This window comes from Thermobia domestica, chromosome 3 (genome assembly GCF_964235325.1).
Source record: "Thermobia domestica chromosome 3, izTheDome1.hap1.1, whole genome shotgun sequence".
Lineage (NCBI taxonomy): Eukaryota > Metazoa > Arthropoda > Insecta > Zygentoma > Lepismatidae > Thermobia > Thermobia domestica.
In genome coordinates this window covers 257,328,992-257,350,669 of record NC_137456.1, presented here as the reverse complement: position 1 = coordinate 257,350,669, position 21,678 = coordinate 257,328,992, and the positions used below count along the sequence as shown (strand labels likewise).

The following is a 21,678-nucleotide window of genomic DNA, read 5'->3' as shown; positions in this document are numbered from 1 at the left end:
GCGTTAGCTGGGATCGAACCAGGAACCCCAAGCACCGGAGGTGATCGCACTACCACTGATCCACCGCGCCCCCTTAACCTGAAGAGCACAAACGTGAAAAATTAAACTAAATAATTCTGTTTCAATATTGTCCAGTGATTTCATTGTCTCAATCGTCAACTGTTGCGATCGTGCTATAAAGTACCATAGGTATACAATGGCTTGTCGCAGCTGATCGGAATTTGAATGTGGTCTTTTTGTGGTTGTTCAAAGATTCAATGCTTGTTTGTTACATGAAAAAGTAATAATTTCTAGTGTACTAGCGGGATTAGAACCCGGAACCGCATACACCAAAGGTGCACTTGCAACTCGCTAGACCAACTGGAAGGGTTGAAAGTTAATATTTTATCTGAAGATACAAAATTCTATTCACAATTATTTACAGTACTTTACTTACAGTAATTTTCCTCTAACAACAACAACAACAACAACAAAAAAAACAATCTGTTTTACGTCATATAGTTATGCCGACTAGGGTAAAGGAGGCAGTGGTTATGAGAAATCAATGAAATGGTGGAATGAAGAAGGTGGGGAAAAACAGGAGAACCCCAAGAAAACCTGACATATAAGCTGTATGCACCACAAAGTTCACTTGACGTGAGCTGGAATCGAACCAGGGACTATGCATCAGAGGTGACCGCTCTAAATTTTTTTAGCTTCCTTACTTATTCTCTATTTTAATCATATTTCAAGGCTCCTGGAATCGACAGGGACATGAATTCAGAAACATTGAGGACAATTAAAATTCTTCTCTTCCTACTTCACAGGGAATCGAAAATCACACGACCTTAAGTTTTATAATGATGTCAACCGGCTCGGCTCGGTTCAACTGAGCCAACAGATCGAGCCAGATCGGTTCGGTTCAGCTTAAGTGAGCCACCGGTTTTGCTCAGGTGAGCCATCGGCTCGAGTTGGTTCGGATGTGACGAGCCATCGTCTCGGTTCGGCTCGACTCAGGTGAGTCATTGGCTCTGTTCGGCTCGACTCAGATGTGCCATCGGCTCTGTTCGGCTCGGCTCAAGTGAGCCATTGGCTCGAGTCGACTCGGTTGGAATAAGCCATCGGCTCGGTTCGGTTTAGCTCAGGTAAGCCGTCGGCTCGAGGTTGTTCCGTTGGGGTGAGCCATTAGTTCGGCTTGGTTTGGTCCAACTGAGCCGAGGACTCGAGCCGGCTCGATAGGGTGAGTTGTGGGTGCCATTCACTTCTCGGTTCGGCTCAGTGGTGACTGAGCTGTGAGCCGGGCCGTTGACAACACTACAGTCTAACACCTCAGGCTGCTCAGCAACACCCAACCGGCTTCCACTGGGCCACTGAGGCCCCTAATTTTGTAACAATTTGTAGTAATATTCATTACCTTGATCCTCGCAATCAGCTATCGAGTCACGGTGAATAAATTACACATAATATGTGTTTTCTTTATTTATTTACAAAAATATTTACGATACAGCCAAAAGATCATTATTTTTGTAAAACGTCTATTATTTTCATGAAGCAAAGAGTGAACATTCTACTTGGGTTTAGAACTATCGCTACTACACTTTTAATTGACAACCAATAATTTATGTTCACTATTTGTGTCCATTTTCTGCAAATAACTTGCAGAGACTATTTGGAGTAAATGTTTTATTTTAGTAATGTTTCATTAAATTTTAGACATATGTTAATTACCATTTCAAATATTTATAAGTTTCCCCATCCGGTTAGGATAATCATTAGAAACGAAGTTTCCTCTATTAATAAAATTCTTGATAATTGTAATACTTTGTTTAACCCTTATTATCCCGAATTAGTTTTTAATTTTTTTCGTGAATTGAATTTACGTAGTTTCCTAACAACATAAAAACTTAAAATAATAACGTTTTTCATTTGTTACCTTGTTCATTTACTAGTTAAGGAATTAGATTTTACTAGTAAATAAACAAGGCAAATGAGCAAATATTTAGCGTTAGTTTTCTTAACGTGTTTTCCGTTGCCATATGGCATCACGGGGATAAAACCAGTTAAAGGACGTAATTGTGGGTTATTTGAACATATTCAAATAAACTAGAATGAAGACGATAATACTAAGCAACATTTTACTAGAAGAAAACATTGCTGTTTAAGAAATTGACAGAATCAATCTTTTCCAGAAAGTTAAAAAAGGCAGAGTAGGATATGAGACTCGGGCGGATTATCGTAGATGAGAACAAAATACTTGGAGAGAGTGCGCTAACCGTTTACTCTACGAAGGTACGTTAAGCGTCATTTTCTTAATAAAGGCATATTAGAAAATGACTACCACAAACTGCCTGATCGCTTTTTGTATTTTTGACTAATTTCCTTTTATTTGTTTGTTTAAGTATAAAATGTTTAATATCTATTATTATTAGAGCTGTGCAATAAGTGCAGTAACTAACATTATGAAAGATTTACATTGTATTTCTAATAATGCATAAAATTTCTTCTCTCTCGCTGTAAATTTCATCGCGCATTTGCCTCGCTTAGATTTCCTTTATTAATTATAACTTCTTTATTCTTAATTTTTTGCAGTTTTTTTGAATTATGTGGTTTCCTTTTTCTGCATATTTCTAAGAAGACATTTAGCATTTTCTATCATAAGAAAGAGAGTTATTTCTATTTAATTATGTAATTTTGAAACACATGCGACAGAAATTTTAGACAGAAGTGTAGTTTCTTCTTTTATTTATACTTCATTCCTAGACACAGAGAAGCAACTTTCCTCCATTTTATTGTTTCTCTAAACTAATCACGTAATGACCCACACCTTTAGTTCGGTCTTACTTGTTAGCTCTAAATTTCATGAGACTCTAGCATGATTTTTTGTCTTTTCTACTTGTGGTCAAGAATTAAAAATGTTTCTGTGTGCGCTGTAATCGATACGTGGACTACAAGATCTTCAGTCTACCTCGGTATCGAATACTCTACGAGGCAGGATGCCCAGTGCAGAGAAACTGAATTTTTGTTGAAGTGACATACGCACATTACTCTGGCTTTGTTACCTCGATCTGTCTGCGAATTTACACAACTAACTCAGTCTTCAAATATTACACGTGATTTCGCCAACAAGTTATTATTAGCTTTAACGCTGCCTTCAATGTTGATAAAGGATAAAAGGAGTAACACAAATTACAAATAGTGATCGAACTTGCAACTCTAGTTAGAAAAACGATTCTATTCAAGGTGTCACTTTACCTTCCTATCTAAAAAAAGACCCGGGTTCGATTCCCACCAGGAGCTCTTGTGGTTCGATTCCACGTTAATCAGTAGGTCTCGTCTCATATAGCCTTGCTGCTGAAAGGTATGTTAAACTTAAAATCAACTCAACCTATCTAGAAGAAGGCCCAACCAAATCCATTACTGCTACCAGCTTACAAATATTTTTATTCCATTTCTTCTCCTCATAAATTAATAATTCTGTTTGTCAGTCCATAAATGTAACAATATTATTACGTTCACGTGTAAACCTATAAAGAATTTCACATAAAGTGTCTCTCTTCTGTCCCTAACATTAGTTCTACTATGTGTCTTTTTCTTTCCTTCTTTTGTCATTCTTGTAATAATAATAATAATAATAATAATAATAATAATAATAATAATAATAATAATAATAATAATAATAATAATATAATAGTAATAATAATAATAAAATTGACACTGATTTCATGAGAAACTTGAGACTTTAAGGTCTACAGTGTAGAGCTCTGCCGACAACACAGTGGACAATGTATATAAAAAGACCGAAAAACATTATTCACTAACTTTTTGTCTACGGTTTGAACTGCAAGAAGTGATCATATTCTTTCGATAATGTAAATACAAAAGTGAAATATTCTGTTTCTACACAATTTCCTTTTCTCTAATGGTTGGGTAGTTTTGTTTTTAAAAAACTTCTATTGTTGTAAAGAAAATAAAACGCATCTCTTCAGCGGGAGTCGATCTGAGGACCCAGTGAACGTGAGGTCACGGTGCTACCGATTACACCATCAAGACCTGCTTGCAAGGAAAGCGATACATCGAGTGATTTGTCGAATGAATCCAAGGACTTTACATCGCATTGTAATTTTCCCTGTTTCGTTTTTATTGCGTTCGCTCTTTGTTTTTCTTACAATGCACGGAAAAGCAAATACATTTTTCGTCACGATGCCCAGGAATACTGTTTTAACTTACCAGAAAATAGAAAGCTACTGACGAAATGATATGGGGTAATGTGTAGTAGTTTATTTTTATAGCAGCAAGGGGAAGATACTATCCCGCAGAAATTTGCATTTCTTTGTTTGACATACAATACCTATTATGCTTGTTACTTTGTAGAATGTATTACATATATGAAGAATACAGGTACTAATGCACTTTTTATCATCCTTCTCCTGGATGGGTGGCAAACAAAGATACTTCACACTTGTACCTATATCATAGGGAATTTTTTAGGAGGTGCCGGTTTTTTATTTTCTAGAGTTGGCAACCCTAATCCTCACACGGAAACTGAACCCGGGACTGCTTGCACCAAAGGTGAGAGCATTACCGGCTACGCTACGCGAGGCCACCAAAACAAAATAAGATCTATATTTTGAGGTGTGAAGTTAAGTACATTTTCCTTTCTTCCCCAACCCACCCCTCTAAGATGACGGTTCATTGACTTGGGAACTATGACTGCTTGTAGGGTGGACCAATACTGGGTTTTTGAAGGTAGTTCAGTTCTTTGATGTATTTTCTAAAGAATGTTAGATTTGTTTTATTTCAAACTATATACTGTCGGGGGGAAACGAGCAACAAGGGGTAAAGAGCCCCAAAACATCATTAATTCTTTATTTGGGAAACCACTAGTTGGAGCGTTGCGACACGGTTTAATCCGATACTGATATATATATTTAATATTTAACACTAGCAACCTGCAGAGTCCGTGCAAGCGAGAGAAAATATGTTAATGTGTTTAATTCGCTCTAATTACAGTAGTTACCAACTAGCTAGCTTATTTGATTGTTTTTAAAAGGTCATCCTCTCCCACTCCACCCCAAGTGGTGAGGATGAACTTGAACATCATGAAAACTGATATTGTAAAAACTCAGCGACCACGAAAGCTATGAATTCAACACGAATATCTTTCGGTTTCGATTACTTTTAAAATCTCACCCCCTCCCTGGGGAGTGGAGTATGACCTTGAACTTGAATTGGACTAAATCCGTCACTATTCATTTCAGCGACCCCAAAAACTATGAACTCAATTCTAATATTGGTACGTTTCGATTATTTTTAAAATTCTCCCATGTTATTCTTTAGTTGGTATCTTTGCAAAATCACGTCTTCTTTGCAAAATATACAGTATAAGACTGTTTTATTATTTAGTAGCAACCTATTGACAGGCTGACCGCAGTGTTGCAGTAACAAGTCTCGGGGCAAAGAGCGACAATTTTTAAAAAGGTTAGTATTAATATTCTAATAGGTAGGTGTTCCACAGTCACTTACTGCTGGGGGGAGCTCGAGGTCCTAGACCATTAAATTTCCTACACACTCAAGCCAAATATTCTCGTCGTGAGTTTTGGAAACATCAGAATTCGACTTCGATATTTCGACGGCGTGGGGCAACAAGCGCCAATTGAAGGCCTGCATTTAATATCATTTTTTTGAAAATGTTCCAAGACTTTTCATGAGTTAATGGTTTTATTATGTTGCGAAAGGTATGTATAAGTTTTGGGTAAGGTTTCAGCTCAATGTGTCTAATGGATTTTTTACAATACTTTTCTAAATCCTGAAGTGTCGCCCATTGCTCACACCACTCTAGTATTTAATATATTTATACCAAATACCTTAGTTCTATAATATATTTATTCAATATGCGTAAATAATCGTTGTTGCACACGAAGTGTTAGATGAACACAGGCGACTATGGCTGTGTGTAGGTCTTTCGTTCTCATCCCTTTCCCCCTAAAAAAATCCTGTGTGTACGACTGAAGAAAACTATTCTCAAGTTATGAGCAAACGAGAGCTATGGAACAGCTAATCATGTGCAGCAGGAGAGGAAATACTGACGTAAGTTGATGTCCAGCGAGGCCTTTCTTGCTCATATTAATGTCAAACAAATTGAAGTGTATGTATAATGCAGGGCGCAAAAGTTCACAGTCAAACGCACTCGAAATTCAAAAAATGATGGTCGCCAGTATCTCTCACACACAAATTGTGAGCCCCCCACCTCCACGGCCTTTGGTTTGACAAAAAAGGAGATTACATCAGGGCATAAAATTACAAAACCAGACAATTGGATTCAGGAAAGTCTGTTTTGAATTGAATAATTCATACACATGTTAAAAAAATCTTTCCTTAAAACTTCACGTTTGTGTAATGCTGACCGTGTCCGTTGTGAAGACTTTATATTCCGTATTTTCTCTCCCTCCGTAACAATTATTTTCTTGCGAAACAAGAACTGCACAGCCCTCTGAATTTAGGCAGAAACAATTCCTACTTAACACTGGTCGACAGCTCTAAATTTCTTGTCGCTAATGGCGACCTGGAGACCGGAAATTTTGCGCCCTGGTATAATGTTTTTATTCCAAATGTACTAGGTATATAAAAGTATAATTCACCACGTAGCACCGTACGTGTATGAGAATGTAGCGCTAAATTTTGAAACCTTACCACTGTCAAAAGTAGTCACAAAGTGTCTGTTACAATCATTACCTCTAACTTGATTTTCAGTACTGGAGTGTTTATGTATCTATCAGGATATTTTTCCTATTTTCTTGTAGATCGTAGTACCTACAGAGAGGGATGTACGATTTGAAAGTCGAGTTGTTAGAACTATGACTTCCAACGTGATAAGGCCTATCGAGCATTCCAGAAGACAAAAACTTATAATGTTTTTAAGAACAATACACAAGCGGAAATCCTTTTGGCTGTTGGTTGGAGCAATAATCCTGGCTACCCTTGCACTGACCACGTAGATTTCTAATTTGGTCCAGTAAGTTATTAATTCTCTATTTATCTCTATTTATGCTCTATTTCTGTAGTTATTAATTCTCTATTATATTATTAATTTTCATTTATTTAACGTTTTCTTGTACAGTTTTGTTCCAAAAGTCTTGGCCACCCACCTTGCTTTAGAAGACCATATTTTGGCAAGTACCAGATACTAAATAAATATTTGAATAAATGAACGTACAGACAACTTAACACATGGAGATTGTGTATGAGAAATGACCTTGAGCATGTGACTGCCATTTATATAAATCAGAGTAGCGAATTACAGAAAGCATATTCTCCACGACTTTCTCCAAAGTTTTTAGTGGAAAAGCACTAATTGCTGTGCTTATGTTTAGCATCAAAGCAACCAATGTTTTGTAATGATATCTTTATATAATTTTCTTTAGGAAGGAGTCCCAGAGTAAGAGTGTGAAATTTAATCTCTTTCTCATAGACCGCTTGGAGATATTGTACAATTTGATTTCTTGATTTTGATTTGAGACCAGCTTCCCTTTCAACAGCGAGCCTGTACGTCACGTGGACCTACAGCTTTACGTGCTGTTCGAATCACATGAGCTCCCGCTAGGAATCCAACCCGGGAGCTCATTATACAATTTGGAAATATGTCTTAAAAATGCACTAATAGTTTCTCGAATTCATTACTATCACGATATTTAAAAAAAATCTTTTATGTTTAGTTTCACACACAATCTGCCATTTGTAGGCTTCTCAAACTTCAGGACACGGTACTGTATGCCACAAACTCACATGATCCGGAATTGAACTAGGGATACCTCGTACCGGAATTCGGACTTTATTGTTGTGCCATTGTGCTTCCCATGATAGATATATTGGAAATGTGGGTATGGAGAATAATGAAAATAATTAGTTTAGTTGGTTGGAACACAAAGAAGGAATGAGAGCATGTTTAAATCACAAGAGAAAATAAGATATCATGAAAATTAATTAAGAAAAGACAGGGAATAGAACAATGTTTGAAATAAATTATGGAATATACAATTTTGCAATAATAGAATATACAAGCAGGAATGTAACACGACGACGTATACCTACCTAATATTTCTATGGTCTAGTACAGTGATCGCCAAACCGTCGATCGGCAGCTACTAGTAGCTCGTGGGGACATTTTCGGTAGATCTCGTTAACGCTCCGGTTGCCTAACCTTGATTCCTCCATTGAGCTGACGACAACAACTGTTTGTTTTTCCCACACAACTGCTATTCTCAGCCTTATCTCACAGTAGATTGTATTGCGCGTGGGGTTGTGCACGTCATGTTTTTGTGTGTATATTAGAAATTTGTTAACTTGGATAGTCTGATTTAGAAACGCAAGTTTATAGGCATTTTTTTTTAATGTTGGCAGTTCTTTTGATTGGTAGCTCACAGTAGAATTTAAAAACGGAACCGTAGGTCAGAAGCTTCATAAGTTTGTAGACCACTGGTTTATATCAAGTTTGGCATACTCATCTTAAATTTACGATAAAAGAAGCATATGTGGGGTTGAGTATAGACTTCCTTAAAAAGCTTTAGCGTATACCTACCAAAAATTCTAGCCTTAGTATGTATATACTGTGTCAAATGTCCGGAGACCATAGTCCAACCACTTAGAGCCCTATTACATTACTTCTTAGAGACGGACGACGTGGCGGGCCATTGAAGTATACAGAGCCTATTACACTGAGGCAACTGGTGGTGCCAGCCACAATCGGTGGATGAGCTCAGCAACTGCCCGGGCAACTATTGGTGCCGCGGGACACACTTGGGCCATTGTTCTTAATATAGCGTATTACACTAAGCCACTGGGGCCACTGGTGGCGCCACCAGTAGCAGGTTCAAGAGTTGTTTGATCATCAGCGCACGGTCTGCATCTCATCAGACTGCAATATATTGTCACTCTGTGTAGTGTTGCTTGTTTCTTTTGATTCGCGAGAAAATGGCAAATGACAATGAAGGTGGTGACGGAAATGCAATGAAGTTACAAATTCATTCCCAAAGACAAGGGATTGGACATTCCAATGCCCAATAGTTCAAAAAATGATGACTTTGACATTCGAAAGTAATTTTAAAAAACTTAGTGTTGTCCGCACAAAGATAATCGAATAGTGTGTAATATGGTCTTTTATCTTCCCTTGATATCAATATCGGATGTGTGTACACTTTATTCTGTCTTCGCCTCCTCTTTTTCATCAAGAGGGCAAGTTGAAGCATTCTTTCACTCACTGAAGACAGTTTCTCATGAAAATATTCGTCTTGGTTTGGTTGCGCCACTTGTGAACGATACGCGAGACTGTGGTTTCACCACCAGTTGTGTCACCGGTGGCGCAACCAGTGGCCTAATGTAACAGAGCCTTTATATGTAAAAAAAAAAAAAAAAAAAAAAAAGGATTGTTGTTGGAAATGGAAGGTTTTCCACCTAAAATGAAGGAAATTCTCCAATTTTACTAGCCGTTTGGACTCTACACTGATAAGATACAATACATTAAATGAAAAAGCAAAGTTACCAGTTCAGCAGGCCCTTACCACATCAACAATACAGCGTTATTGGAAAGCGGATTTGAGATGTTGTAGGATACCTCACATGACAGTGTGTATCTTTTCTGTGTCGCTTTTGTTTACTTTTACTGTGTCGCGTTTTGTTTACTGTGTGTGTGTTTTGTTTACTGTGTGTGTTTTGTTTACTGTGTCGCGTTTGAACAGATTGCTGAGTTCGAAACTTGTCTTTTCATTTAAAATACGACTCCTTATCAGTGTGGTTTCCAAATTGCTAGTGTGATTGGAAGAATTTCACTGTTTTAGATTTAAAAAAAAATATTAAAACAACTTTCATCTCTAAATGTTCTTCATTAATTGTAAAGTACTTATAGTTGTGATCATATTAATACACATTTCTGGACCCCCCCCAAAAAATGGAACCACTAGTGTAGAGTTATCTGGATAAACATCGTATCCCCGCCGTACCAAATTCCCAATATTTACCCGACTTATTATGATTGATATGATTGTTTTTCCTGTGTAATAATACCGATGAAATGAAAGCGGGATGATGTCCTGCAGGACTACCTCGTCATATTCAGCTTGTACATTACCACTATGGTCTTAGCAATGGAAACAAATCCTATGTTAAACAGACAGAGAAATAACTTATTTTATACCCCTGTGTTGCACGGCAGTGGCGTATCTAGTTTTAGTGCGCCCTGGATCGATCGATCATCGGTTTACTAATACCCGCCCGATGCTCCCGCATTTCAGTTGCTCCGTTATATATATGAGTCGTATCATAAATTCTGTTACAAAGTTCAGACAGGCATAGCAACACTGCTTCAAGAGATAACTTTGTAATGTTTAAACAAACAGCTATCACGATCATTGTGATAGCGGAAAGATGAAGTTTGCTGTCAGTCGAATGGAGTGGGGTGTTTTTGAGGACCGTGTAGTTGTAATCGCACAGCACAAAGTACGCAAATCACTATCAGACATCTTCAAAACTCTGAAAATAATTTAAGGTCAGCAGGATGTTCGTGCATTGGACCATAAAGAGATACTACGATACAGGGACAATTGAGGAGCGCCCTAGGAAGGGTAGACCTCGCAGTATGCGTAGCCAGAAGCACATAAAAGCAGCGAGGCGCGGATTCGACGAAATCCTGTGAGGAAACAAACAGTGATGGCTCAAGAGATGAACGTTCCGAAAATTTCTATGTCGCGTGTACTTAGAAGTGGCCTAGGACTCAGGGCTTACCGGAAAAAACTGGTCATTTCCTCACTTCCCACCTTACGGTTCAGAGGGAGCAAAAATCGAAACGGCTTCTTCAGCAATACGCAAATGGTGACCACAGGAAGATCCTTTTCACGGACGAAAAAAAACCTTCACGATCGAAGAGACTTACAATCGTCAAAACGACCGTGTTTATGCCTCAACATCCCAGGTAGATCGTAAACACACGCCACGGATCTTCAGAGGCCATCATCTAGGTTCAGTGATGGTTTGGTAGGGGGTATCGTATGATGCTATAACTGACCTTCACTTCTGTGAAAATAGTGTGAAAACGTCTGCTAAAGTGTACCAAACGACAGATTTGGAGCCAGTTGTTAAGCCGTTAAGCCGTACCATGTTCAAGAGTGAGCCATGAAGGTTCCAACAGGATTTGGCACCGGCCCACAAAGCAAAGACCACATGGGAGTGGCTTCAGAAGAATTTGCCTAATTTCATCACTTCATCAGATTGGCCCTTCAGTAGCCCCGACCTCAACCCATTGAACTACAAGTTATGGTCTGTTTTGGAGGGCATCGTCTGCAGGAAGAGGCATCGAACTATTGAGAGTCTTAAGTGTTCTCTTATGAGGACAGTGGCGGAGTTTCCCCTCGAGACGGTGCGTGCCACGATCGATGACTGGCTCCAAAGACTTCAAAGGGTCTGCCATTTTGAGCAGTAATAGGTGCTCTGTATTTGCGAGACCGGTGCCTCTGTAACGGCAAAGTAATAATACATTTTACTTTGTAATAGAATTTATGATACGACTATGTATATAGTAACAGTATACCAAGTTATTTTTATTAAGAAGTGTAAAGCATTTACTTATCTTTTTCCTAAATTATTGCTACATACTTAATATAAATTACGTTTATAGGAAATTAAATTAAAAATGGTTTAGTGTACTTAATCCAAATTGCTACTTTTATACTTTAAAGGTAGAATGATAGCATTGCTTATAATTCTTAATATATGTAGGGAGTACAGGATAGTTTTATAAGTGTCCATTATGTTTCAAACGGGCCCAATTTTCGTTTTATTCCCGGGTGGGGGTGCAACCCAGGAGGGTTCGCAGCACGCTAATTACAATGACTCATTATGCACAGCTTTCACTAGGCAGCTAGCTAGACAAACATTACAGTGACGATTGTCCGGGTATCGTCCAGGTCCAGTGGGGATCCTGAAAGTGGGAACGGGGCTCGCGCGCCTTTCCATGAGGAGTAAAATATATAAATTAGTCGCTACTGAAACGCTTGTTCAAAGGCTGTGAAAAAAATTTTTAAAATTTCTCTCAAAAGGAAGATTCGAAGTGCGTTCTTCACTCATTGCAAATAATGTATGCGTTTCCAGTTCATGGTAATCCTGGATTCTCTCGTGTTGAACAACATGGCTTTCCTCAATACCGCCTCCAGAAGGGCGGAGATAAATACGCATTATGAACCAGTGCAGTCCACATTTTTAGTTAGCGAATCAAATATCGAAAAATGTTTCAAGTTTATTTTTCGCTCGAAGTTCGGTCCCCGGTGGGGTAGGCGTTGGGGATTGCCTTGATGCAAACTAGATTCCCACTTTAAACAGTAAGTTCCATCTTGTATAAATAAGCTTGTTGATGAAAAGGGGCGTTGAATTTAACTCAACCAATCAAATTACTCACAACGTTCACATTATCCAATGACCAGGGGCGGATCCAGGACCGACTTATGGGGGGGGGGGCGGTGGGTTGTCATACTGCTACTTTCAAGGACTCCAAATTTTGGGATGGGTTCTATTTATATATATTTATAAAATAAGAAAGTTTCCTCTCCTGGGGGGCGATTGCCCCGATCGCCCCCCCTGGATCCACCCCTGCCAATGACTAATATCTCAATCCTGGTAGGGTCATCAAGTTTTCAGTAGAAGATACCGAATGAGTTCGAGCAACGAATGAGTTCTTTTCTTCACATGTTGCAATAGAAGTAACAATGTTGCAGGGATTACTGACTATCCCATTTGTTTATTATGCCTTTGAAACTTGAGGAAGCAATTATTATTATTATTATTATTATTATTATTATTATTATTATTATTATTATTATTATTATTATTATTATTATTATTATTTCAAAATCAGGAACTTTGGAGAAGAAAAACTAGAAATATTCAGGCTCTGAAAAGAGTAAATGTACTAAACATATTTCGGAAAATGACCGAGTTTAGGGAGGATGCAAAGGTACACGTGCACCCCCTTCGTTGTAAATATCAAGGATATTATAAAATAGAGGATCTGCCCATACCTATCTTCATCATATGAACTCAATGAAGCCAGAAAACAATCGAGCATCGTCTGAGCCGACACGTCTGATTCGCTACTCTCGTATCCGCCATTGGCTCGAAACATTGCGATCTTAGTGGCGCGGAGTGGGCAGAGCGGAAGCTGTGACGTATGACTTCACGATTTTGTTGTGTGGGCAGATCCTGTATTTTATAACATCCTTGATAAATGTACACTATCTAAAATGAGAATCTATCAGTGAATATAGCAACACTTTCCGAAACTTTCTGCCATCGTGTTTCTGTTTGGGGCTTAAAAGAAAGCAGAGCTTTGCAATAGCAACAGTTGATTTTGTTGATTTTCAAAAGAATGAAAGAAAATGATTCACCAAGCAAAACAATATAGCATTTGTCAAGTAGGGAAGAAAACAGAAGCCAGGAGGAGAGAACATTTTTTCCTGCATAACACTTGCGACTCTCTTTAAAAATACCCCCCCCTCCTCTTCCGTTCTATGTATCAGCGTTGTCAGGGGTAAAGAATATTGTTCCACATCACTTTGAAGAGTTTCACTGTGATTAGTTATTTCGGTAGTTATTGGTGCATACCCCCGCCCTCAGACAGTCCTGGATTCGACCCTGTTTCGGACAATTCCATTTTTCTAGTTCTACTTCATCATATTTGCAGAAATACTTGAAAACCTGACTCTGATCTTTCTGCAGCAGAAGAGGAAAGAGCTGTCCCTTCATATCTCCAAACAACCGAATTATTTCATCTACAGTTTAAAAACAAATTGCTACAATAGCTGCTAATTGACAATAGTGTGGGACAGCCAATCCGAAAAATTTTGATTTGACTTGATTTCTTTAAGTTTAGCTGCCCTCTTAGCAGCTAGGCTATATGACACGTGGACCTATTTATTAACGTGGAATCCGAAGCACATGAGCTCACGCTGGGACTCGAACCTGGGTCTCTCACGCCCGAGGAAGAGGAAATACGGAGAACAGGTCCTATTTCATTTGTCGTGCATTAAAAGCACATTAAAAGATTATTGGTCTCTCGCTTATAAAAGCATACTATCGAAATCCCGGAAATAATATCACTGTTACTTTGAGCTAGTCATGCGTTAACAATGAGTTATATATATATATATATATATATATATATATATATATATATTTAGACGATGGAACACCAAGAGATTCCGGTATACTATAAATAGCGTGCACATTGGAACAAAAGAAATATTCTGGAATAATCTTGTAAGTGTAGAAGCTGTTCTTCATTGGTGTTTAAAGTTTCCTCTCCGTGTCTGTTTCCTACTCCAGCGTTCAAATCGCGTAGTAACATAACCTGTTTCATCTGGAAGCAGTCTTCTGTCTGTCGTTTCATCTTCGCTTGGCCCACGGAGGTTCGTTGCTGATTTTTCTTCTTGTGTCTTTACTGTCATGATTCTTTTATTGGTGAATCTCCACACTCCTTTGTTGTGTTGGATTTATCTTTGTTGCTTTTTAAGACATCCGATTTCAGCTCTTGCATGTTCTCATTTAGGTACTCTGCTGTAGAATAGAATGATTCATCATCATGCATTTCATACCCTTGTCCTTTCTTTTTTTTCTATTATTTCCTCTATTGCAGGAATGTACTTCCGTTTACTTTTTCAAGTTCTCCATCCTTTCCAGTGCTGCTTCTTACATTCCATGTCCCATAAATCGTCGTTCTTGATCCTCATCAATTTTGCGATCTTATGTCCCCGGTCGGTTATACAGGGTGGACAATTTATCTTGATCATCCGTTATAACGGAGAAACAAAAAGAGAGATAAAAGCGAAACTTTGCCCGAAGCAACTATAAGGAGGTGGACATCTTCACATATATTAAACAGAAACACACAGTGATAAATACGTAGATCTATATTTAGAAAGAACAAATGCATCGTTTTGAAAGTGTACATCTTTCGTGATTTCTGGAAAAATATTTCTTAATTGCAATAAACCAACTAATTTGAAGCAGTCAGTTAAAAAATGTTTAGAATAATGTGCATGTATGTCATCTGTATGTATGATTGCTTCTAGTAATCTAGCAGGATACAGTTTATTGTGAGAACAGAAACTATGATAGTAGAAGCGTAATTTAACCAAGCTTACAGTTGAGTAAAAGTTCAATTGTGCGAATTTTAATCCTTGAAGATCTGTATAATATGCAACTTCTCAGGAGTGTTTCTTCCTGATTGTTATTCATGTACCTCTCTTACTTGTGTCCAAGACAAACAATTGAGTGACGATGTATCATCCAATCTTCTCTTCAGAGTTTTTGGCTACAACCAAGTGAAGCATAAGTAGCCGTTGGAACTGCTCTAGTTGATGTGAATGAACTTGGCGCCAATAAGGAATCGGCTTTCGTGGATGTGGTAGTGCTCGAAGGCTGGGCCGTTACTGTGGAAATAGTTCTTTGATGTCTCTTCCGCATACCAAGACGTATCGCCCTCTTAATATGCCCATTAAGAGAAGCTAGTTTGGAAACAAGAATATGGCAAGGTAAGTGTTTGTTTATAGTTTAATGTTAAAGTCTTTGTAGCAATATAGAAACAACAGCTCTGGTGACAAACTCAGAACTTCTAACAAATTGCAACTCTATAGTAGTAACTAGACATTGCCTAACTGTGGGCTTCGTCCCAGTCTCCCGCGTTTGTTCGGCCTATGGCCCCGTCTCTTGTGAATCAGCCTTTGCGTCAAGAGTAAATTTTGTGCATTTGCTGTTAACATATAATGAATTTTGCCCAGCTTGGGGCTTTGTGCATTGACTACCGCGTTTACTCGGCCTACGGCCTTGCACCTCTTAAACCTACAATTCTACCATATTTCAAGTTTCTTTGCGTATTTTAACTATCTAAAAGATAAGATTTTGAATCCCAAGTAAACGCCTATTTAAATAACATGACAATTTCTTCGTCACCCTCTAGCCTCCTTAAAAACTAAAAATATTCACTTTTGGCAGTTTTCCTGTGTTTTAGTTCTAAAAGCTAAAACCATGCCAAATTTAATCATTGTAGACCTATTTGGAAGTGTCCAACAATTTTGGGGTGTAAAATATTACCTATTTAAATAACATAAATAACATAGGGAATATTTTTCAGTTCCTTATAAAACCACTCTAAAGTTGATTTTTTAAAAATTTTTACTGGTTTACTTAGGTAGGCTAAGGAAAACGTACAATTATACCGAATTTCAAGTTTTTATTCCAATTCTGAGGGTACCTAAAACATGAGATTATAGGTCCAAAAAAGGATCATTTAAATATTTATTTATGATTTGGACGGTGGTCATACCAGGAAACGAGTTTTGATGTATCAAGGGACAATACTGTAGATATAATGACAACTAATTTTTGCAATGATCTTATATATATAGGGTGAGGCATTTAAAACTGTTTTTGAAAATATCTGGAAGTTATTTTGTTACAAAAGTTGTTCGTCTCAAAGGGGACATCCAATGATAACACACTCGACCCCCTGCCACCACCCCTGGGGGCGCGAGGGGAGTCAACTTTGAAATCTTAAATAGGAATCCACATTTTTTATTGTACGCTCTGATTGTCTGTGAAAAAATACGCAACTTTTATATTTTGAACATTGTTTTCCGTTGCGTGATAAATGGCGCCGTATGCGACAAAAATCAAAATGGCATACAAACACCTGAAATATGAGGTATTTAAAACAGTTTTTGGTAATATCTAGAAAACTACAAATCGGATTTAAAAAAAGTTATAACAAAAGTTGTTCATCTTAAAGGGGGACATCCAATGATACCATACTCGACCCCTGTTCCACTCTCCGGGAGCGGGAGGGGGATTAAGTTTGAAATCTTAAATAGGAACCCTATTTCTCACAAGTCGAGTTACTAGTTCTGAGTCGAGTCAATGTTTTTGAAGTCGAGTTTGATAAACAGCTCGCTCGTTCAGCTCGTTTTGAATAATGGCCTAATTAGACTACAAAGTGGAAGTCATCAGAAATGTAAGCAGTAAGTGGAATACTTTTTGTGTTGCCCACGTGAGGGGACGCTGGTCGCATCTAGTCTCAACTCGATAACAAGACGACAAGGGATTTTTATAACGACCTGTTTTGAGAGCTGTTGGCTCGGCTCATTAGTGAATGTGCTGCTCTAGCCGTTGATAAACCAAAACCCCGTCCGAGGAGTTTGAACATGTTTGGCCGGTGCCCTATAACTTTTAACAATTTTTGGCTTAAGCCGGAATATCTACTTCCTCCTCTGGAACTTAAACCCAGAACCTTCTGAAAGATGTTCTTGCCTCCTTGGCTTCACGACTACCGAGGTCAGCAGACAACTGCCGGTAGTTTCTAGTATTGAGATACAAACCGCCTATCTTTCATATTTATACACGATGTTGTTAAATATTATTATTATTATTATTATTATTATTATTATTATTAATAATAATAATAATAAAAATAATGTGTAGTAGTAGTAGTATAATTAATAATAATTATACTCTCTAAGTGGGATACTTGAAGAGAGTACTTGAAAGAGTACACACAGGATTTGGCTTGTTTTGGCTCGACTCGTCTCGAGAGTCGAGTCGAGCTTCAAAGAAACTTCGCTCGAACTTGCTCGTGCCCATTCCTAAACACCGTTAACAAATTATAATAACTAACTCTATGGCCTATGGAACCCGAAGGTTCAATGCCGCTTTCACAAAAGCTCTCCACTGACTTCTATTCTTAGCCAATTGGATCCAGTTTCTACTTTGTATTCCAATCTCTGCGAGATCCATTTTGATATTGTCCTCCCATCTGCGACTAGGTCTTCCTAATGGTCGTTTTCCGGTTGGTCTGCCAGTCAAGACTTTGAAAGCATTTCTACTTTCTTCCATCCTAGCTACATGACCCACCCACCTAAGCCTCCTAGACTTGACGATCCTAACAATGTTGGGTAAACCATATAAAGTATGTAGTTCCTCGTTGTGAAGTTTCCGCCATTCCTCATTCCCATTCCTCTTGGGTCCGAATATTCGTCTCAGGATCTTGTTCTCAAATACTTTCAGTCTATGTTCTTCCCTCAGAGTAAGTGACCATGTTTCGCAACCATACAGAAGAACAGGCATGATTATCGTTTTGTATATTTTAAGCTTCAAATTCCTCGACAGAATTCGAGACGACAAGAGATTTTGAACTGAATAGTAACACGAATTCCCTGCTTTTAGTCGACATTTAATTTCTCCGTGAATATGACTTTCCTCTGTTAATATAGATATTTGAAACTATCCACTTTATCAACAGTATTATTTAATAGTTTAACGCACCCATAATTTGCTGTATTACGGTCCCGACGCACTTCCATGTATTTAGTTTTCTCTGCATTTATTTCTAAACCCATGTCCCTGCAAGCGTTTAATAAGATCTCTGCATTTCTTTCTATTGTTCTCCTATCATCCCCTATTAAATTTACATCATCAGCATATGCCATACCTTGGTGAATACCGTTCAACTGTAGGTCCTGGTTGCTATCTTTGATTTTCCTTATAGCGTATTCAAGAACTAAGTTAAATAATAATGGCGACAACGCATCTCCTTGTTTCAGGCCATTTTCGACGTGAAAGCTCGTGGACAACAATTTTCCTACCCGGACTTTACTTTGGGATTCATTTAAACATATCTTAATTAATCTAATTAGCTTCTTCGGTATTCCAAATTCTGTAAGAATGTTGTATAATGCTTCTCTCCTAACCGAGTCGTACGCCTTTCTAAAATAAATAAATAGTTGATGTACCGGGGTATTGTATTCCCACTTTTTTTCGAGTATTTGGCGAATGGTAAATATTTGGTCGATAGTTGATCGATTTCGTCTAAACCCGCACTGATAATCTCCAATAGTTTCATCTGCGTATGGGGTCAGTCTTGCTAATAGAATATTTGAAAGGATTTTATAGGATGTTGACAGAAGAGAAATGCCTCAATAATTATTACAGTCAGTGTTAATATCTAATAACACAATTACTTTGTTCAATCTGTTTATTCCTAATCTCTACCTTTACTTTATCCTTGGTTCATTAAATTATTCGTATTCCATAATCTACCTATCTTACTTGGATCACAATCTAAATCTTAAATCTTCTTATTTAACATTTGTAATCATAGTAATCTTGTCTGGATCATTAATCTATCTGTTTCTTATCACATGCTATAAACTCATTAACTACGTAACAGTATGTATTCCATTTGAAAGCACTTTGTGCCACTCACACATATCCAAAAGTCCGTTTTGTCGCCTTTCTTGTGAATTGGAACAATGATTGATTCTTTCCACTCTTGTGACAATTCTTCCTTGTTCCAGATAAGGAGAATGAGTTTGTGTATCTTGTTCCACAATGTTTCGCCTCCAGCTAAAATTAACTCAGCCAGAATTTCATCTACACCCGGAGATTTGTGCTTCTTTAATTTCTTTATAGCGGTTTCTACTTCTATTCGGTTCGGTTCTGGAATATACGGTTCTGCGGTGTGTATGTCATTTTCACCACGCACACTAGTTTTTGGTTGCGTGTTAAGCGAATCTTCAAAGAAATCTTTCCATCTGTTTAAGGTGCTATCCGTATCAGTGAGAACTGTACCGTCAGATTTCTTTAATATATAAGCACGAGGTTGATAGCCTTTCTTAAATTCGCTGATCCTCTTATACATGTCCCGGATGTTTTTATTTTTCTATTATTCTCAAGTTCCTTAATTTTAGCTTTCAGAAAATCGCGTTTCTCTGTTCTAAAAGTTTTGGAAGTTTCCCACCTGATATCTGCGAAATTTTGTGTAGTTATTTCATTCTAATTTTGTAACCAGCGTAATTTTGCGTGTTTTCTCTTCCCTGCTAGTTTGATGCGTTCCTGGTCAAACCATGGTTTCTTCTTACGTATTTCCGCGTGTCCCAAGTTTTCTTTTGCTGAAATTTTAATGCTATCTCTAATTTCAATCCAGGTATCCTCAACACTAGTGCACTCCGAATCTTCTAAAGCCGAGAATCTATTCGAAACTTCAATCTGGTATTTCTCTCGTGTCTGGCTCTATTCTAATTTCTTTAAATTGAATCTCTCCGTTTTTGGACAATGAATATTATCTTTATTCAACGATAACTTCTCTAGTATTATCGCTGCTACCAGGTAGCGATCAGTGTCACAATCAGCCCCTCTAAACGACCGGACATCAATTATGGTAGATTGCCTTCTTCTATCTACTAAAACGTGATCAATTTGAATATGTTTTTCTCCGTCTGGTGATGTCCAAGTGTATTTATGAACGTCGCGATGTGGGAATTTTGTACTCTTCACAATTAGGCTTTTGGATGTTGCAAAGTTCAAGAGTCTAACACCATTGTCATTACTTTCCTTGTGCAGACTTTCGTTCCCTATAATCGGTTTGTAAATATTCTCTCGTCCTACCTTCGCATTGAAATCCCCTAATAGAATTTTCATATGGTATCGCGGGAGTTGGTCAAATATCCGTTCCACTTCTTCGTAAAAACTGTCTTTTATATCATCCTTATCTTTAGTTGGGACATGTATGATACATTTAAAACAATAATATCACACCACCGTCCCTTAAGAGTAATAAAAGAAAGTCTGTCAGTAATAAATTCAACCCGTTTAATTGGTGATAATATACGTTTATGAACACAAAACCCTGTTCCCAACTGGTGATTTTTATTTCCTTCTCCGTAAAAGAACGTAAAATTTCCGGAATTCACAGATCCATTTCCTTCCCACCTAACTTCCTGAACTCCTACTACGTCCATCCTGTATTTCTCTAACTCATTCGTCACGGATTTTAACGCTCCTGCCCTATAAAGACTCCTGTTATTCCATGTTCCAAATCTCATGTTTATTTTCTTTTGCTGAGATCGTGCCAAGTTATCAGTCCTTGTCCGAGGCTTGCTTTTTTTACAGAATGAGGTTGTTAGCCTTACCCAAACCCCCAAGCTGGAGGACCACTCCTAGTCGGCTGTCCGCGACTGCTTATTCAGTATATTTGCAGCTAACCTCTATATCTAGAGGTCTTCTCCTTGATCCGCAACCTGAGGACGCGCCATGCCATGGTGACAGGAACCCATGTTACACTGGGGCAAATGATAATAACATGTTCGAAATGGTGACTATTTTCTGTGATACATCCTTTGTCATTCAAATGATCGCCTATGAAGCAAGGACCCCGATCATGCGTCGCAGTCTGTGGTTAGACTCTCGCTGTATAAGTAACCCTTGTAATGTGTATTGAAGAAAACGGGCATCATCTTGAACATTTGTTCCAGCAAAAATGTAAATGTGTCAGAAGCAAGGGGAAACTCCTAAAATAAGCACCCCGATGGTGAAAGGCAAGGGAAATCACATTCAAAAAGCATCTCGAAGGGAACAATTTATTACTACGTCCACGTCGTTGTTCGTGGGGAACGATAAAACTAGAGTTTAATACGTTGATAATAATGATACGCACGAGTCGAGACATGTCTCGAATCTCGACTCGACTCGACTCGAATTCAAGTCGAGACGAACTTTGCAAAATTCGAGACGAGTCGAGACAAACGTATTTTTCGACTCGAATTTTCGAGTCGAGACACGAGTCGAGTCGAGGCTGCTCGTAAAAATATCAAAAATCTTTGTATAGTTTTTAAT

The 21,678-nt window shown here is 38.1% G+C and overlaps 1 protein-coding gene across 1 annotated transcript in view; it reads left to right on the top strand.

The window, feature by feature from the left end:
- LOC145682202 (uncharacterized) overlaps positions 1-21,678 on the top strand; it is a 93,379-nt gene that overhangs the window by 44,211 nt on the left and 27,490 nt on the right. Inside the window, exons 7-8 of the mRNA XM_081753786.1 lie at positions 6,780-6,991; positions 15,320-15,548. Coding sequence (XP_081609912.1) covers positions 6,780-6,974 — 195 coding nt within the window. The 3' untranslated portion in view covers positions 6,975-6,991; positions 15,320-15,548. The remainder of the gene's footprint in view (positions 1-6,779; positions 6,992-15,319; positions 15,549-21,678) is intronic.